Source organism: Micropterus dolomieu, linkage group LG02, assembly GCF_021292245.1.
Source record: "Micropterus dolomieu isolate WLL.071019.BEF.003 ecotype Adirondacks linkage group LG02, ASM2129224v1, whole genome shotgun sequence".
In the NCBI taxonomy this organism is placed as follows: domain Eukaryota; kingdom Metazoa; phylum Chordata; class Actinopteri; order Centrarchiformes; family Centrarchidae; genus Micropterus; species Micropterus dolomieu.
The window spans coordinates 6,083,528-6,098,029 of NC_060151.1; the positions used below are offsets into that span (position 1 = coordinate 6,083,528).

The window sequence follows — 14,502 nt, forward strand, 5'->3', positions numbered from 1 at the left end:
TTTGACTGACAAAAACCACCATAAGCAGCATCAGCATGACACAGCATTTCTTTTTTATTCAGTGAGGTGGACAGCGCTAAAACATTCCTTATCTGGCAACCTGCTAGTCAGTGATAAACAACCGAATAACATTAATGCAGAAACAGCAAGCTACTATTGTAATGCTACATTATTAAGTTAAGCAGTGATAAAACATGACATTATATAATATTGTTAAGTGTTGTTTTCCTCACCATAGAAGTGTAGGTGTAAGAGGCGTACAGCTCCATGTTGACCATCCGGTTGATGGCGGCCTCGCACTCGCGGTGGTAGTTCTGACGCACTTGGGACTCCATTTTAGCTGGCGTTTAGCTTTTTATTAACAAAACGGTACAAAAACAGAGCTTTACGACGACTTTATCAGTAGTGTTCAAGTAGAAAAGGCTGCTTGTGTCCGGAATGCAGAGTAGTTGAAATAAAAAGCGGGACGAAGGAAGAAGTTCCGTTCAAACACTGTTGAAGCAAGAACTCCTCAAGATTTTCTTCCCTGGTGTAACTGGCAGATAAGGCGCTCCGTGTATTTATACCCCATTGCAGACCTCGTAACAGATGTAACGTGACCCATTTCGGCCAATCACAGGGCACAAACAGAGCACGACAGTTGCAAAGCAGCTGCTTTTTTCACACATTTTTTCGTGAACTGCTGACAGTCACCTGCAATGACGAAGCACTTTTGGTGTTTCAAGAGACACCAAATGAAGTGAAAATCAAAAACACAACTCTCCTGCCAGCAGCATGTGTTGGCTAAGTAGAAAGCAAGCTGAATGTTCATGGCAAAGTCATTTAACATTACAGGTCACACACAAATTATGGCTGGAACAGTGCTGTGTGGTGGGTTGTGGGCCACTTTGTTTCCCATTTACAGAGATTGTACATTATTAGGGATGTTACAAACACTGGATTTGTATTTCATTACACACACACAACAGACAGGAGATATTCACTGAATTTGACAAAAAGACGTGTATTAGATTAGAATTGTTTACCCCACCTTTAAGTGTAAAGGTGAGTTGAGAAGTTTTAATTTTTCCTTTATTTGCATGTGAAATAAACAATTAAATAGAAAAACAGAATACTTGAAAACACATGTAGCCTACAAGTACTTCCAACTGCAAACAGTAATTTGTTCCAATGCAGTTTCAGAGGCTCTTGAAAACTTTATGGAGAGTCTTCTGAGTGCTGGTCTTTTTTTTATAAGCTGACCTAAATGGATTGTTGCTTCCCCATACATTTAGGGATTAGAATTTGGTTAGTTATTAAAGTTAGTAAACCCTGTGTTGTGAAAATACCGCCAGTTTCAGGTGTGATGAAGAAGTTTCAGAGACTGATCAAGACTTACGCAACATTATTTATTGAGCCCGGCTGAGGAGTTAGGGCCAGCATACACCAAATCTGAAGGGTTTTTCCTCTCTTTGGATATTTATCCTTCCAAGACCTCCAGACTTTACTAAGTGTCCAAATAATGATAATGATAAAACTTCTCTATACATGTGTGAAGAGTCTATTGGTTATTGGTTCTAATCATCAAGACACATTGTGTGTCATTCAAGTCACGTGCAACAATTTCTACATAGAGCCAGTTACCCAGTTTGTAATGAGACAAAATAAAGATAATCTCTTGGGTTACCTAATTAATGGATAACAGTGTATCATTATCAAGGCAGCTGTGTCAGTCAGTTGACCAAGCAGGCAGAGAGGAGAGACAGTCTGACCTACAGTTCTGGAGAGTCCGTGGTGTCACCTTTTAGCTTACTTTGGCTGAGCAGTTCACCATCATGACCAGGAGAAACCTGTGTCATAAATTCCTTCCCACTTTGGGCCTATAGAGCTACTACTGAACTTGTTTTACCTTCTGTTTAACCGGTTGTCTAAAAGCAGCTGACAGCGCGTTTTCAACCTGGTGGTTTTTATTGAAATACTCAATACGACAGCACTGTTGCGAGACACAACTGAAAACACTAAAAAAAAGTCTTATCACTGCTGAAACAACATAGAGACCAAGAAATTGATGTATTTACCTTTTGTTTGTGAACAAAGTTTATTGTGCTACAAAAAGGGGTATCATTCCTACTGGTGTAACATACTGTCTTACTAACGTTTAGAAAGGTTACCTAGGATAAAGGATCCACTTTAACCTTGCTGAGGACTTTTATTGTTTATTGTCAGCTGTTGAGCTCTGTTTACCAACACTGTAGCCCGTAGGGACCCAGTATTTTCAGTTTAATACTTTAATACAGATTGCAAACCAAAACGAGACAGAATGAGAATCACACAGCTGTATTTGTTGTTACAGCATGACACTTTATACATTTCCTCTAATTTGAAATGACTATGAACATTTTTTGGGCTGTGTTTGATTAAAATAGCAATCTTTAATACCAATGGCATTGCTCAGGGTTTAATTAATTAATAAAGTACAGGTTTTTGGATGTATCACAGAGACATGGTAGACTCTATCATTGTTTCAATCAAGTATCTCAGGGGTGTTTTTACTACAAATACATCCATTTTCCATCCATCCATATTCATTCTAGTTATTGGTTCCCTTTTTGTTACTTTCTTGTTCCTTTTTAATTCTCCCAAACTGGTTCCAACCAGCAGAGCACTGAGATAAACTTCCCGTCAGACATTTCCTTTGTCACAAGACGGCTCTCTCTCACTGTCACCCTGATCAAAACGGAACAAAGTAACAGGAAGGATTGCCTTGAAACTTTTAAACGCTTAGTCAAAACAATGACACAGCACAATCTTCAGTTGAACCTGACACTCCTTTTCCACAAGGCTGACTAATAGTGACACAGCACAAAATAAGGATGGGTGCTGTCTAAATTGCTGAGTCACTTTTCTGCAAGCATGAGAGTGTGGGATATAAAGTAAGTACATTGTACATTGTGCTGTGGTGACAAGTGCTTATCTTACTGAAGCACCAAATTCTGTGTTATTGTTTCCTGGTTTATGGAAAATAAAGTAAATGCATGACAGATTATAGTGCTTTAAATGAGGAACAAAGAGTGTTCTAACTCGTCGCATCTAAGACCATTAACCCCTGCATGGCTTCCTGTCTTTAGCCCATCCTTTCTTACATGTGTCTGTGCTGTGTACACTCTTTCACAGAGCAACCCTGAGGTATGAGATATATTTGCATGGTCAACAGTGATATCTTGTTTTATTAGCATGAACAATTTCCCCTACAGCTTTTGTAAGCAGTCCACCACATGAGAGTTCCTATAACAAAGCCCTCCTGGAAAAATACAATGTCAACAATATGGGTAAGACGAGATGGGGTGACAGCAAAGTGTCAAAATAGATTAAATTAGAAATAGAGATGACTGGGACCAGGTGTTCCCAGTCACTTCAAGTGGACGGCCCCACCTATCAGTTACATGAACCTGCAAGAGAAGACCTAACAAGGCAACAGTGGTTAAGGTGTTCCTGGAAGACATTTTTCCCCTAGGAAGGTGACATCATGACCCCACCCAACTCTGCCTCTAATTGGCTAGTACTTGTTGCCTTTTGTTGGTAACATAATAAATAATTCAACCAGAAAGCCTGTCCTTTTTCAAATTAAAGGGTGGCTCTTTGGACTGCAGCCATACCAGCCACACTACATGTTCATTAAGAATAACACCTGTCTTGATAATTCCTGTGTAACACTGTGCCACTTCCTCATAAACTTCATGTCTGCCCGCATGGCACCCATACTTACTGTGTGCAAAATAAGACCTTAAGCCCAAGGCTATAAAGGAAGCAACTACTCATGACATGAGATGATGAACTTCAGCTCAATATCCAGCTCTCTTTGGCCAACATTCTTACTTGAGTCTTAGCAGATACATTAATACTAAAACATAAAATGAATGGGTGAAAATTTCACAAGTTACCTTCACCAACGTATTTAAAATAACCTTTCAGGTAAGATTAAAGATAACCCATGTCAGGAAGTGGTAGGATCCAGACAATAGTGTCAGGTACAGATGTTGACCAAAGTACTTGTCCAGACTGATAAAGCACAGCTTTACAAGTGGAATACTGTCTCACTGCTGTCACTGCTGGTTTATTATAGTCTGCTAAGGGTGAGGCTATGTTGCCTTGTACTATGTACCTATAATTTGAAGATAAAGACAGGGAAAAGCTAAAACATGATGTAAGTTTACATGGGGACAAACCTCAACCCAGATCTCAATGTTTGTTTTTTAACTCCTGTTAGAACCAGATGGGCCACAGAGACTAATAATTCAGAGCATAGGCCTACACTTTTTTAAAGTCAGTTTTATACAGTTTGCTTTATAGTTAACACTATCATCCAAATCATTCTTTCAGGTATCATTAAAAAATATGTACATACAGTTGATGTTTTACTCCAAAGCCTTTTAATTGTGAGTACATAAATGTAAATGCTCCGTACTTGTATAGCGCCTTTCTAGTCTTTTCGACTACTCAAAGCGCTTTTACACTACATCTGCATTCACCAGTCACACACTGAGCCTAAGTGCTCAAACAGAAACTAACATTCACACTCATTCATACACAGCCGCCAGGGGCAAATCGGGGTTCAGTATCTTGCCCAAGGACAACCAGGGGGAGCCAGGGATTAAACCGCCGACCTTCCGATTAACGGCCAACCCGCTCTACCTCCTGAGCCACAGCCGCCCGACAAGCATAAGCATTTATAGCAAACATTTTCTGAACTGGTTCTCCTGTTGATGGTCACGGCAAGCTGGAGCCTATCCCAGCATGCATTAGGGAGGGGGCAGAGGACACCATTCAGCCCTATGCTCAGTTTGGTCTATATGAAGGAACTCCCACAGGTACAAGGATAAAATGCACTTTTTTGTTGTTGTTGAAAGGCTCACACATGTGTTCCCCTCTATGTATTTACATTAAGTAATTATGATGTTTTACCTCAATTGTGATGTGCAACTAGAAATTAAAATAGTAACGGACAAAGTGCATTAAAAACAAATTATACTGTCAATCCTTCAGACGGCCTGCTTCACTCCAGGGCTGCATGATGCATTTCTTCTATTTCATCATATGATTTAGAATAAGAACAACTTGAGAAACAGGTCTATTCTTTTGGCAGCCAATAAGGGGCAGGCTGGATAAATGGGGTACAGTGGAACCTAGTATTCATTTTCATTCTTTTAATTACACAAGACTAATAAGTTATGCAGACAGTCCACTTGTTACCCTGTAGTTACACATTAATATCAGGAGTGAGGATTGTATAATATTGTAAGTTTTCACTGTCACCCATTCTCTATATTTACACAGTAACAATAACTGTCAAGGTTTGTTTTTTGCTTCATTACACTGCATAAATTAGCTTAGTGGCTAGGAGACGTTTCCTCTACTCATGGCTTAACAAATTACATCTATTTATACTAGTTCTTACTCACGACTGATTTAAGTCACTGCATCTCCACCACAGTTGAATTTCAACCTGAATCCACGTTTTGTGGAAACAGAGCAGCTGATGTCCTAGCAAGAGCAACAAGCTAGCAGTGCTCCCCATGTACAAATCTGTCAGTTTAGAGGACTGTCTGAGGATTACAGTATTCACTGCAGAATTAATTGCTTAGATTTGGGCACTGTGGTGGGTGGTAAAATTGTATTGTGCACAGATTCAGTATCTGCCTTAATGGCTTTGGGTGGGGTGAGGGTGGCCTAGCTAGGCCAGATATAGTTGGGGAGATTTTAATGATGAGTTCTAAACTGGAGAGAGAGGGAGGGTTGTGGTGTGTGGGTTTTCTGTGGGCGCCAGCACATGTCGGGGTTAAGGGTAATGAGGTGGCAGATAGCGTGGCTGTCCAGGGACAGTGTAGAGGTGCAGGTGCCACTTGGTAGGATGGAATGCAGCAGCAGCATCAGTGAGAGACTGAGTCATATATGGCAGCAAAAGTAGAGTGCTGACAAGAGAGAGAGAAAGCTGCACAACATTCAACCTGCAGCTAAGCTTGGCAATAAAGTGAATGCCTTGGAATGATGATGTTAAACTGAGAAGGATGGAACTGGTAGATTGCGGGGCTAGCAAGTGGTCTGATGCTAGAAGGGAGTCATAGAGATTGCAAATGTGAACACTGAGGAATCCTGGAATCAGTACAACATGTCTTGCATTGTTCGCTTTATGTCAAGCAAAGGAGGGAGTTATTAACAGAATGAGGCAAATTGGGAATGGAAACATTTTCCAACAGAACTCTGCTGAGCAACAGGGGGCTTCAAAAAGATAGATATAGGAAAGTAATAAACTTGCTTAAATCCACAGATCTATATATCGCAAGATATAGATCTCAGATGATAAAGCAGCAATGGGAATATTACATCAGTGGGAGGCAGCAATGCACTAAACAGTGCGGAGTCTGCTGGGGAAAAAAGGAAGACAAACATGAACAAGCTAGCGGACTGCGTTGCCTTCAGGCCAAAATGGTGGAGGCCTAGCTCTGGGCACTAATGTTGCAATAGAACGCTCTATAAGCTTCAACTTCTAGTCACTGTAAGTTCTTTGGCCATGTTTCCGCCTGATTGGCCAACCAGAAGGTGGCCACAGGGCAGGATCAGGTAGGAAACTGGTTGGATCTGAGCTAGCTGACTGCCGGCCAGAGTACAGGCTGGTTGTTAATAGCCTGGAAGCTAGCAGGATGAGAAGTTGGCTGGATGCTAGTGTGGCATATAGGATATTTATAGGAAAATGCCCACTTAGATTACTTGTGTGTTATTTTATAGGTATGCACTTTATTTTGAATGTTTACAGACACCCCCCATTCAATTTTTAACAGTTCTATTTGCAGTTAAAAGGGCGCGCGATCACTGCAAGTATATAAGCTGTGGGATGCGCTGCATTCTTCAGTTGGCAGTAAAACAGTAAAAAAGTTTTTAAAAAAAGTAAAACAGCTGAGGACCAGCCAACTCACCACCTTATTTCATTTATTCTTTCAGAGTAAATCTTTTCTAAAATATGTCAACACTTGAGTCTACTTGCACTCTATGGGTGTAACACTAGCGGTCTCAAGGCTAACTACAAGTTACAAAACATTGCAGTATTTTGACACAAAATATGTGTCAAAATAACAAAACATTTTCATCAACCCTATCAAATACAAATTACAAAATCCTTTTTTATATTTCAAATGCGTATTTTAAATACATGTTTCATAAATCTCTCTCATCATGTGTAAAAGTTAAGATTTTGGGTCAATATGAACAGGTCATATAACAGATGCAGACAGACACCAGAGTCCAGCTCAAAATGTTTATTCAGATCAGAAAGCTACAGTCACCGTTGTTAAAATGTCACACAAGAGGAGGTTTATAGGTAATGAGTGCAAAGTCAGAACCTGATAATATCCATTCTTCCATGTAACATTTAACAGTGACACCACCAGAACGTACAAGAACGCATCAGACTTAAGCACATTGGATGCAAAAAGGTTGCATTTAGTTTAAAGCCTGCGTGTCAGTAAGATTTTCACTCCAGGCTCCATCCAGGGACTTTGCGTTTAGCTCTTGCCCTCCAGGGTATGCTTGTCAAACAGGTACTCTGCCATCTTGTTGGTGTTGGCGTCCATGCGGGTGAGGTTGGTAATGTGGTCGCCCAGCTTCTTGATGGCCTCCACCTGCTCGTTCAGGTAGTGGGTCTCCAGGAAGTCGCACAGCTGAGGACAGGATGACAGAACAATTGTTGGTTTGGTAAAGACAGACAATTTACTACCAGTACTGATGAACCCCAACAGACTCTTTAAATAACTTACATGAGGGTCTACATGGTCAGAGGTGAGTTTGTGCAGGTCCAGCAGAGCCTGGTTGACCTTCTTCTCCAGCTGCAGGGCGCACTGCATGGCCTCCAGCCCGCTCCCCCACTCATCACGCTCTGGTTTCTACAGAAGACAAACAGTAAGTTACAGCAGACTGAACACTGGATATATTAAGCTTTAACATTGGAGCGGGGAGATCATTTATCTGCATTAGACACAGGGTGAGGACACATGTCACAACAGGACCAGTTCTCCGGTCTGAACTGACCTTGACGTCCTGCAGGACGATGCGTCCTCCCCTTTTGTTCTGGAAGGACAGCAGCTTCTGAGCATGCTCCCTCTCCTCATCACTGTTTTCCTTGAAGAAATGGGCAAAGCCTGGAAGGGCCACATCGTCACGGGAGAAGTAAAAGGCCTGTGAGGGACAAGGCCGGAGGAAGGCAGAGGAGAAAAACAGTGATTAGGAGACATGACCCATCATTATTTGGCAAAAAAAAAGTTGTAACAAACAGTAGTTATGCAACCAGGCAGCGGTCAGGCACACAAGTCACTCACTCTGTGATTAACGACCGATCAGTGATAAACAACCAAGTAATGCAGACACTTATTCCTGCATTAAATAATAGTGATATAACTAGATTATATCTCTTTAGTTAGCAATTGTTTTCAATATTATTCCTTTTAACATGAAGTCTGTCAGTCAGCCAGTGTAGGCGTAGGTAGGTCAATGCCATAAGACATCACACAGCAGTAGTATTTGCATATTAATATGTAGCCTACTATTTAAAACATTGTAAGTGTTTTCCTCACCATAGAAGTGTAGGTGTAAGAGGCATACAGCTCCATGTTAATCATCCGGTTGATGGCGGCCTCACAGTCGCTGTGGTAGTTCTGACGTATTTGAGACATTTTGTCTTGACAGAAAAGGCTTCTCGTGTCCGGAATGCAGACTAGTTGAAATAAAAAGCGGGACGAAGGAAGAAGATCCGTTCAAACACTGTTGAAGCAAGAACTCCTCAAGATTTTCTTCCCTGGTGTAACTGGCAGGTGAGTTGCTCGTGTATTTATCCCCTACAGCAGACCTCATGACGTCACTCTGCACATTTCTGCCAGTCACTGAGCTCAGATGGCACATGACAGTGGCAACGTTTTGAGATGAGGGGTGAAGTTAATTTTTTTTCTCCTTACTCGCAGAAATCCAGGTTTAATGTTCCGTTGATTTATTCTGAACTGCTGACAGCCAGTCACCTGCACTGACAAAGCACTTTTGTTGTTTCAACAGACAACAAACAGCACTAATGAAATTCAAATACAGAATATCTTTCATTGTGTACTGTCTGTGTTTAAAGGTGAGTTGTGAAGTATTTTCCCTTTATTTGCACATATGCAACAGCATAAAATGTCCTTTGCAAAAAGAATAAATAGATAAACAGAATACTCTGTTATTTTATTAACCACAATTCAGTAGTTTCGAAAGATTATTGATTGACCTTGATTTAGAAAAGGTAGAACGTGGTACAAATAAAGAATCACCAGAATGCAGGAAATGTAGTGTTTTTGACACTTAAAATTTCCCTTTTCTTTGTTAATGCATTCTGGGATAGGGTCTAATTTAAAAGTTACATCACTCTTGTATAAAACCTTTCAACCTGCAGGGGAAATTTTTCAGTAAAAAATATAAAAAGAAACAAGAAAGTAACAAAAGATATCCAACAACTGGACAATACTTACTAAAAACTGAATGTTTCAGCAAGATTGTGTCAGGTCCCTTAACGGTGTACATGTTTGTATATTTCAGTGTCTATGAGTAATATCTAGTAATAGTTACTGAAAGAACCACGTTGACATTTTGTGAATAAATTGCATGTTTCTTTTCAAACATTTCTCATTAGTTACTGCTGTGAAGGTCTAGAGGCCAACTACTCAACAACAACAATTTCAGGTCAACTAGTTATACTGGCTGCACCGAGATATGCTAACATTTGCTAATTGGCATACAATGTACACCATAGCTTGATGGAATTGTAATTAATTTTGCAGGTATTTATTATTATTATTAAGTGATTACCACGGTTATTATAATTCATCATGAGCGTGGCATGTATGTCTGTACAAAATGTCATGGCAATCTGTCCAACAGCTGTTGAGGTCTTTCAATCTCAATCAAGCAACCGACCAACAGACCAGCGATGCCATCCATAAAGCCATGCTAAAAATATGAAAAGCGAGTATGCACATTCATTAAATGATCTTCTTTAAATTATGTTTAGACAGTGAGACCCACTCTTCTCTCACACTTTTCTCTCTGATACTTCCAATAATCTACAGTCTTCTGTCTACCTTTTGATCCAGGGCTCTGCTACCTGCAGGTCTGTCTGCAAAGACAAATGCTGGCTCATTCAAGATACTTGTAATAAACCAAGCAGAGCTGTGATGACCATTGTAAAAAAGATGCATAAGTCACCAGGACTTGTGTTTATGATGGCAGAAATAACATAGCAATAGCAAACATCAGGTCAACTGGTTCTGTTTATTCTCCCCTGCAAGTTTGACAATGTGAAAGGAAGAACCTACACTGGTTGTCTTAATCCTAATGATGGTATATGTAATAAAACACTGCACACTTGGAGGTTTTTACATTTTTGGCATCAGTTTATACCAGTTGAATACATCAGTATTGCAGCTAACATGAGCCCTTCATTGTGTATTTTGTTCTTTTTTTTTAGTGAAATAAATACAAGGAAATGTATTGCAGTTTTATTAATGTTGTCTATGAAGATTCTCAGTCATCCAGGTCATAGTTATCCAACAAAGGTTAAAGTCAAGGTCAACTGGACTTGGTTGAAGATTCTGGAATTATTAATGTTATGTTTAGGCAAGGCAGGCAGGTTTATTTGTACAGCACATTTCAACAACAAGTAAATTCAAACCGCTTTACGTAAAACATAAAACCAACATGGGGAAATATATAAAATACTTTGAAATACAATTTTTAAAAGTTAAAAGAATTCTCAAGAATGCAGGAATAAAGGTCTCTCAAGACCAAGAGCGCCCGACAAATGGTTTGTCCAGATAGTGGGCTGACCAGGGACAAATTCTCAGGCAATTCTTTTGCCCCAATTCACCCCTGCCTGAGTCCATTTTAAATTACCTTGGGCCCACAGAAAGCGATTGGTTCTGGTTTATATACAGTTTCCTCTTTGAATGGTAGAGTTTCAGCCTGCATTTGTGGATGCAGTGACGAACGGTGTTCACAGACGATGGTTTGTGGAAGTTTTCCCCAGCCAATGCAGTCATGTCCACTACAGAATCGTGTGTGTTTTTGATACAGTGCTATCTAAGCGCCCCGAATATCACAGCCATCCAATACTGGTTTTCGGAATTGACCGTTGCTTTCAAAGATCTCTTCTGATTCTCTGAATCTTTAGTAATATGTTGTACAGTAGACAATGAAATACCAACATCCTCTGCAATTTTACATTGAGAAACATTATTTTTAAATTGTTTAACTATTTGCCAGTGCAGTCTTTTACGGAGTGTTATTGGCAGTTGCTAACGTTATCCAGAGCAAAATACTGGCGTTCCACATTACTTAACTAGCTGATGCAATCAATGGTAGGCCTACTATCCTGTGTACCACCAGTGTTATGTCAGTGTTGATTATAGCCTGCAAGAAAAAACAGTACAAAGCAAATGTTTTGTTTATACTAGCCTCCTGGTTCAAGGTAGGAGCAGCCAGCTATCGTTATTACGGATCTGCCGCAGTTTGCTTCGTAACAATCAGTTTAGACACAACACCACAGTGGAAGACCCTTTCACTACAGTATACTTACTGCAGTCTAACTCACACCGACTGACAGGTTCCATGGGAACAAGATAAGTGTTTTTTACGTCACCTGTCAGTGGTCATGATGTTATGTCTGATCGGTGTATATTTAGTTATCAAAAGGACATGAGCTGGTACAACCAATGAGAGGACATTTCCCAACCCTGTTGTTATAGAAGGCAAACCTGTACTATGAAGGGAATTCAACCTACTGAGAGTTAACTCAGGGTTTACAAACTCTGACCGCCTACTCTGGTGCTAAACAGTACTATGACAGTGAATAAGATGTTTCTTATTTGAGTCGGTGTTAATCCCGTGTTAACTTAATTGGAGTCGGTGCGCTTTCGCATGAAAGGGTCGTTTTCGGCCATGCAGACAGAGTTTTTCGCAATGGTGCTTGCTCCATATTTTCCCCAGAAGAATGCACATTGATTGTGTCAGGATATGAGGAGTTTAAAGACATGTTAACGGCCAAATCTACCACTGTGGCAGCAGACAAAGCCAGGGAGGCTAGTTGGCATCGTATTGAGTAAATTTGTAATTATCTTCAGTGTTTTTATTATAGGCTAATACTCATGTATTTTATCGGCTCTTCATTTATGTGTAAAATCATTAAGATGTACAGATACAACTGCACATTATATCCATTGTAATAAAGAAATTGGAGCCAGGGGAGAGGGGGAAAGAATTTTCAAGAATACTGTGGTAGATTTATCAGAAACTAATAATCACAAATCTACAAGCTAAAAACTTGAATATGTTCTGACATTGTATTCATATCCTACATTTATGAGAGAAAAATAGTTTTTAAAGGAACCACATCGCTTCATTTTGCAAGGCTGCAACATCACACACGTCTCTGAATGCAGTGGAAAATTGGACTTCATATCTAGCTGTGAGTTTAGCCCACAATCACCATTCTATCATGTGCCTTAGAAACTTTGCCGTGAATTGGGCGTAAACATCAAAGTGATCTGGATTTTGTGGGACTTTAATTTCAGACTTTTCTTGTAACTTTTACACTTTCATCTAGGATTTACTTTCTTGGTTATTTAACCCCCACCCTGGCTCCATATTTTTGGACATGTAAAATATGTAATACTTAAGATAATTCAACTATAGCCTTCAAATGGGCTACATCTAAGAAACTGTCGTTAATTAAGATCTCCCTAAAAAAAAAAACAGACTGCAGGGCTCACTGTATGACCGTAATGCTGTTTCGGCTGAACAAGTCAAGATGAAATAATTCATTTTCAATTTCAAAAGTAAGCCACTTAAAGTGTCCCTTTTCATGACTTTGTGTAAATGTTACATAAAGTTTAGGTCAATATGAACAGCTCATGTAACAGATGCAGACAGACACCAGAGTCCAGCTCAAAATGTTTATTCAGATCAGAAAGCTACAGTCCGTTGTTAAAATGTCAACAGAGGAGGTTTATAGGTAATGAGTGCAAAGAACCTGATAAAACCCCATCCTTCCTTAACATAACCACCCCCACGATTAGATGTCAAATTATGCTCGTAAGGGAACTGGAGCAGAAGGTTGCGTTTAGTTTAAAGCCTGCATGTCAGTAAGATTCTCTCCAGGGACTTTGCGTTTAGCTCTTGCCCTCCAGGGTGTGCTTGTCAAACAGGTACTCTGCCATCTTGTTGGTGTTGGCGTCCATGCGGGTGAGGTTGCTAATGTGGTCGCCCAGCTTCTTGATGGCCTCCACCTGCTCGTTCAGGTAGTGGGTCTCCAGGAAGTCGCACAGCTGAGGACAGGATGACAGAACAATTGTTGGTTTGGTAAAGACAGTTTACTACCAGTACTGATGAACCCCACCACACTCTTTAAATAACTTACATGAGGGTCTACATGGTCAGAGGCCAGTTTGTGCAGGTCCAGCAGAGCCTGGTTGACCTTCTTCTCCAGCTGCAGGGCGCACTGCATGGCCTCCAGCCCGCTCCCCCACTCATCACGCTCTGGTTTCTACAGAAGACAAACCGTCAGTTACAGCAGACTGAACACTGGATATATTAAGCCTTATGCACACAGGACACATTTTGCTGAGTCACCAGTACTACCAATCACCCTCTGTCTCATACCAGGCTCAGGATTAGCTCTGATATTGATGATTACTGAGGCAGTAATTTAATTCAGGTAACCAGGAGATTTAATATTATGAGTGATCATTTATCTGCCCCAACCACACAGGGTGAGGACACATGTCACAACAGGACCAGTTCTCCGGTCTGAACTGACCTTGACGTCCTGCAGGACGATGCGTCCTCCCCTTTTGTTCTGGAAGGACAGCAGCTTCTGAGCATGCTCCCTCTCCTCATCACTGTTTTCCTTGAAGAAATGGGCAAAGCCTGGAAGGGCCACATCGTCACGGGAGAAGTAAAAGGCCTGTGAGGGACAAGGCGGGAGAAAAACAGCGATTAGGAGACATGACCCATCATTATTTGGCTAAAGGTTGTTACAATCAGTACTTATGCAGCAGGCCAGTCACAAGAGTCACGGTTTTGTGTCTAAACCAAATACACTGAGTTTGACTGACAAAAACCACCATAAGCAGCATCAGCATGACACAGCATTTCTTTTTTATTCAGTGAGGTGGACAGCGCTAAAACATTCCTTATCTGGCAACCTGCTAGTCAGTGATAAACAACCGAATAACATTAATGCAGAAACAGCAAGCTACTATTGTAATGCTACATTATTAAGTTAAGCAGTGATAAAACATGACATTATATAATATTGTTAAGTGTTGTTTTCCTCACCATAGAAGTGTAGGTGTAAGAGGCGTACAGCTCCATGTTGACCATCCGGTTGATGGCGGCCTCGCACTCGCGGTGGTAGTTCTGACGCACTTGGGACTCCATTTTAGCTGGCGTTTAGCT

At 40.6% G+C, this 14,502-nt stretch overlaps 4 protein-coding genes across 8 annotated transcripts in view; all 4 read right to left on the reverse strand.

Annotated features, from left to right (window-relative positions):
• The window catches only part of LOC123984660 (ferritin, middle subunit-like), a 12,520-nt gene extending 11,982 nt beyond the window's left edge, over positions 1–538 (reverse strand). The window contains exon 1 of the mRNA XM_046071673.1: positions 234–538. Coding sequence (XP_045927629.1) covers positions 234–335 — 102 coding nt within the window. The 5' untranslated portion in view covers positions 336–538. The remainder of the gene's footprint in view (positions 1–233) is intronic.
• The window catches only part of LOC123984641 (ferritin, middle subunit), a 16,472-nt gene that overhangs the window by 559 nt on the left and 1,411 nt on the right, over positions 1–14,502 (reverse strand). The window contains exons 2-5 of one of the 5 annotated variants that reach the window (XR_006828480.1): positions 14,383–14,484; positions 13,862–14,008; positions 13,463–13,588; positions 13,124–13,370 (exon numbers count right to left, since the gene is read on the reverse strand). Coding sequence is in view for 3 of the 5 variants with exons in the window: in XM_046071636.1 (XP_045927592.1) it covers positions 13,215–13,370; positions 13,463–13,588; positions 13,862–14,008; positions 14,383–14,484 (531 nt within the window). In the remaining 2 variants the exon portion in view is untranslated. Of the gene's footprint in view, positions 1–12,984; positions 13,371–13,422; positions 13,589–13,861; positions 14,009–14,382 lie in introns of those variants that run through there. The other 4 variants (XR_006828482.1, XM_046071636.1, XM_046071649.1 and 1 more) reach the window with 4 other exon arrangements.
• LOC123984667 (ferritin, middle subunit-like) lies at positions 7,275–8,737 on the reverse strand. The gene is made up of 4 exons (XM_046071685.1): positions 8,601–8,737; positions 8,059–8,205; positions 7,788–7,913; positions 7,275–7,691 (listed from the first exon to the last, which is right to left on the reverse strand). Exons 1-4 carry the CDS (start codon positions 8,697–8,699, stop codon positions 7,536–7,538), a joined length of 528 nt encoding a protein of 175 aa, XP_045927641.1. The 5' UTR covers positions 8,700–8,737; the 3' UTR covers positions 7,275–7,535.
• Positions 14,497–14,502, reverse strand: part of LOC123958049 (ferritin, middle subunit-like) — a 1,279-nt gene continuing 1,273 nt past the window's right edge. The window contains exon 5 of the mRNA XM_046031229.1: positions 14,497–14,500. Within this exon, the coding sequence (XP_045887185.1) occupies positions 14,497–14,500 (4 nt within the window). The remainder of the gene's footprint in view (positions 14,501–14,502) is intronic.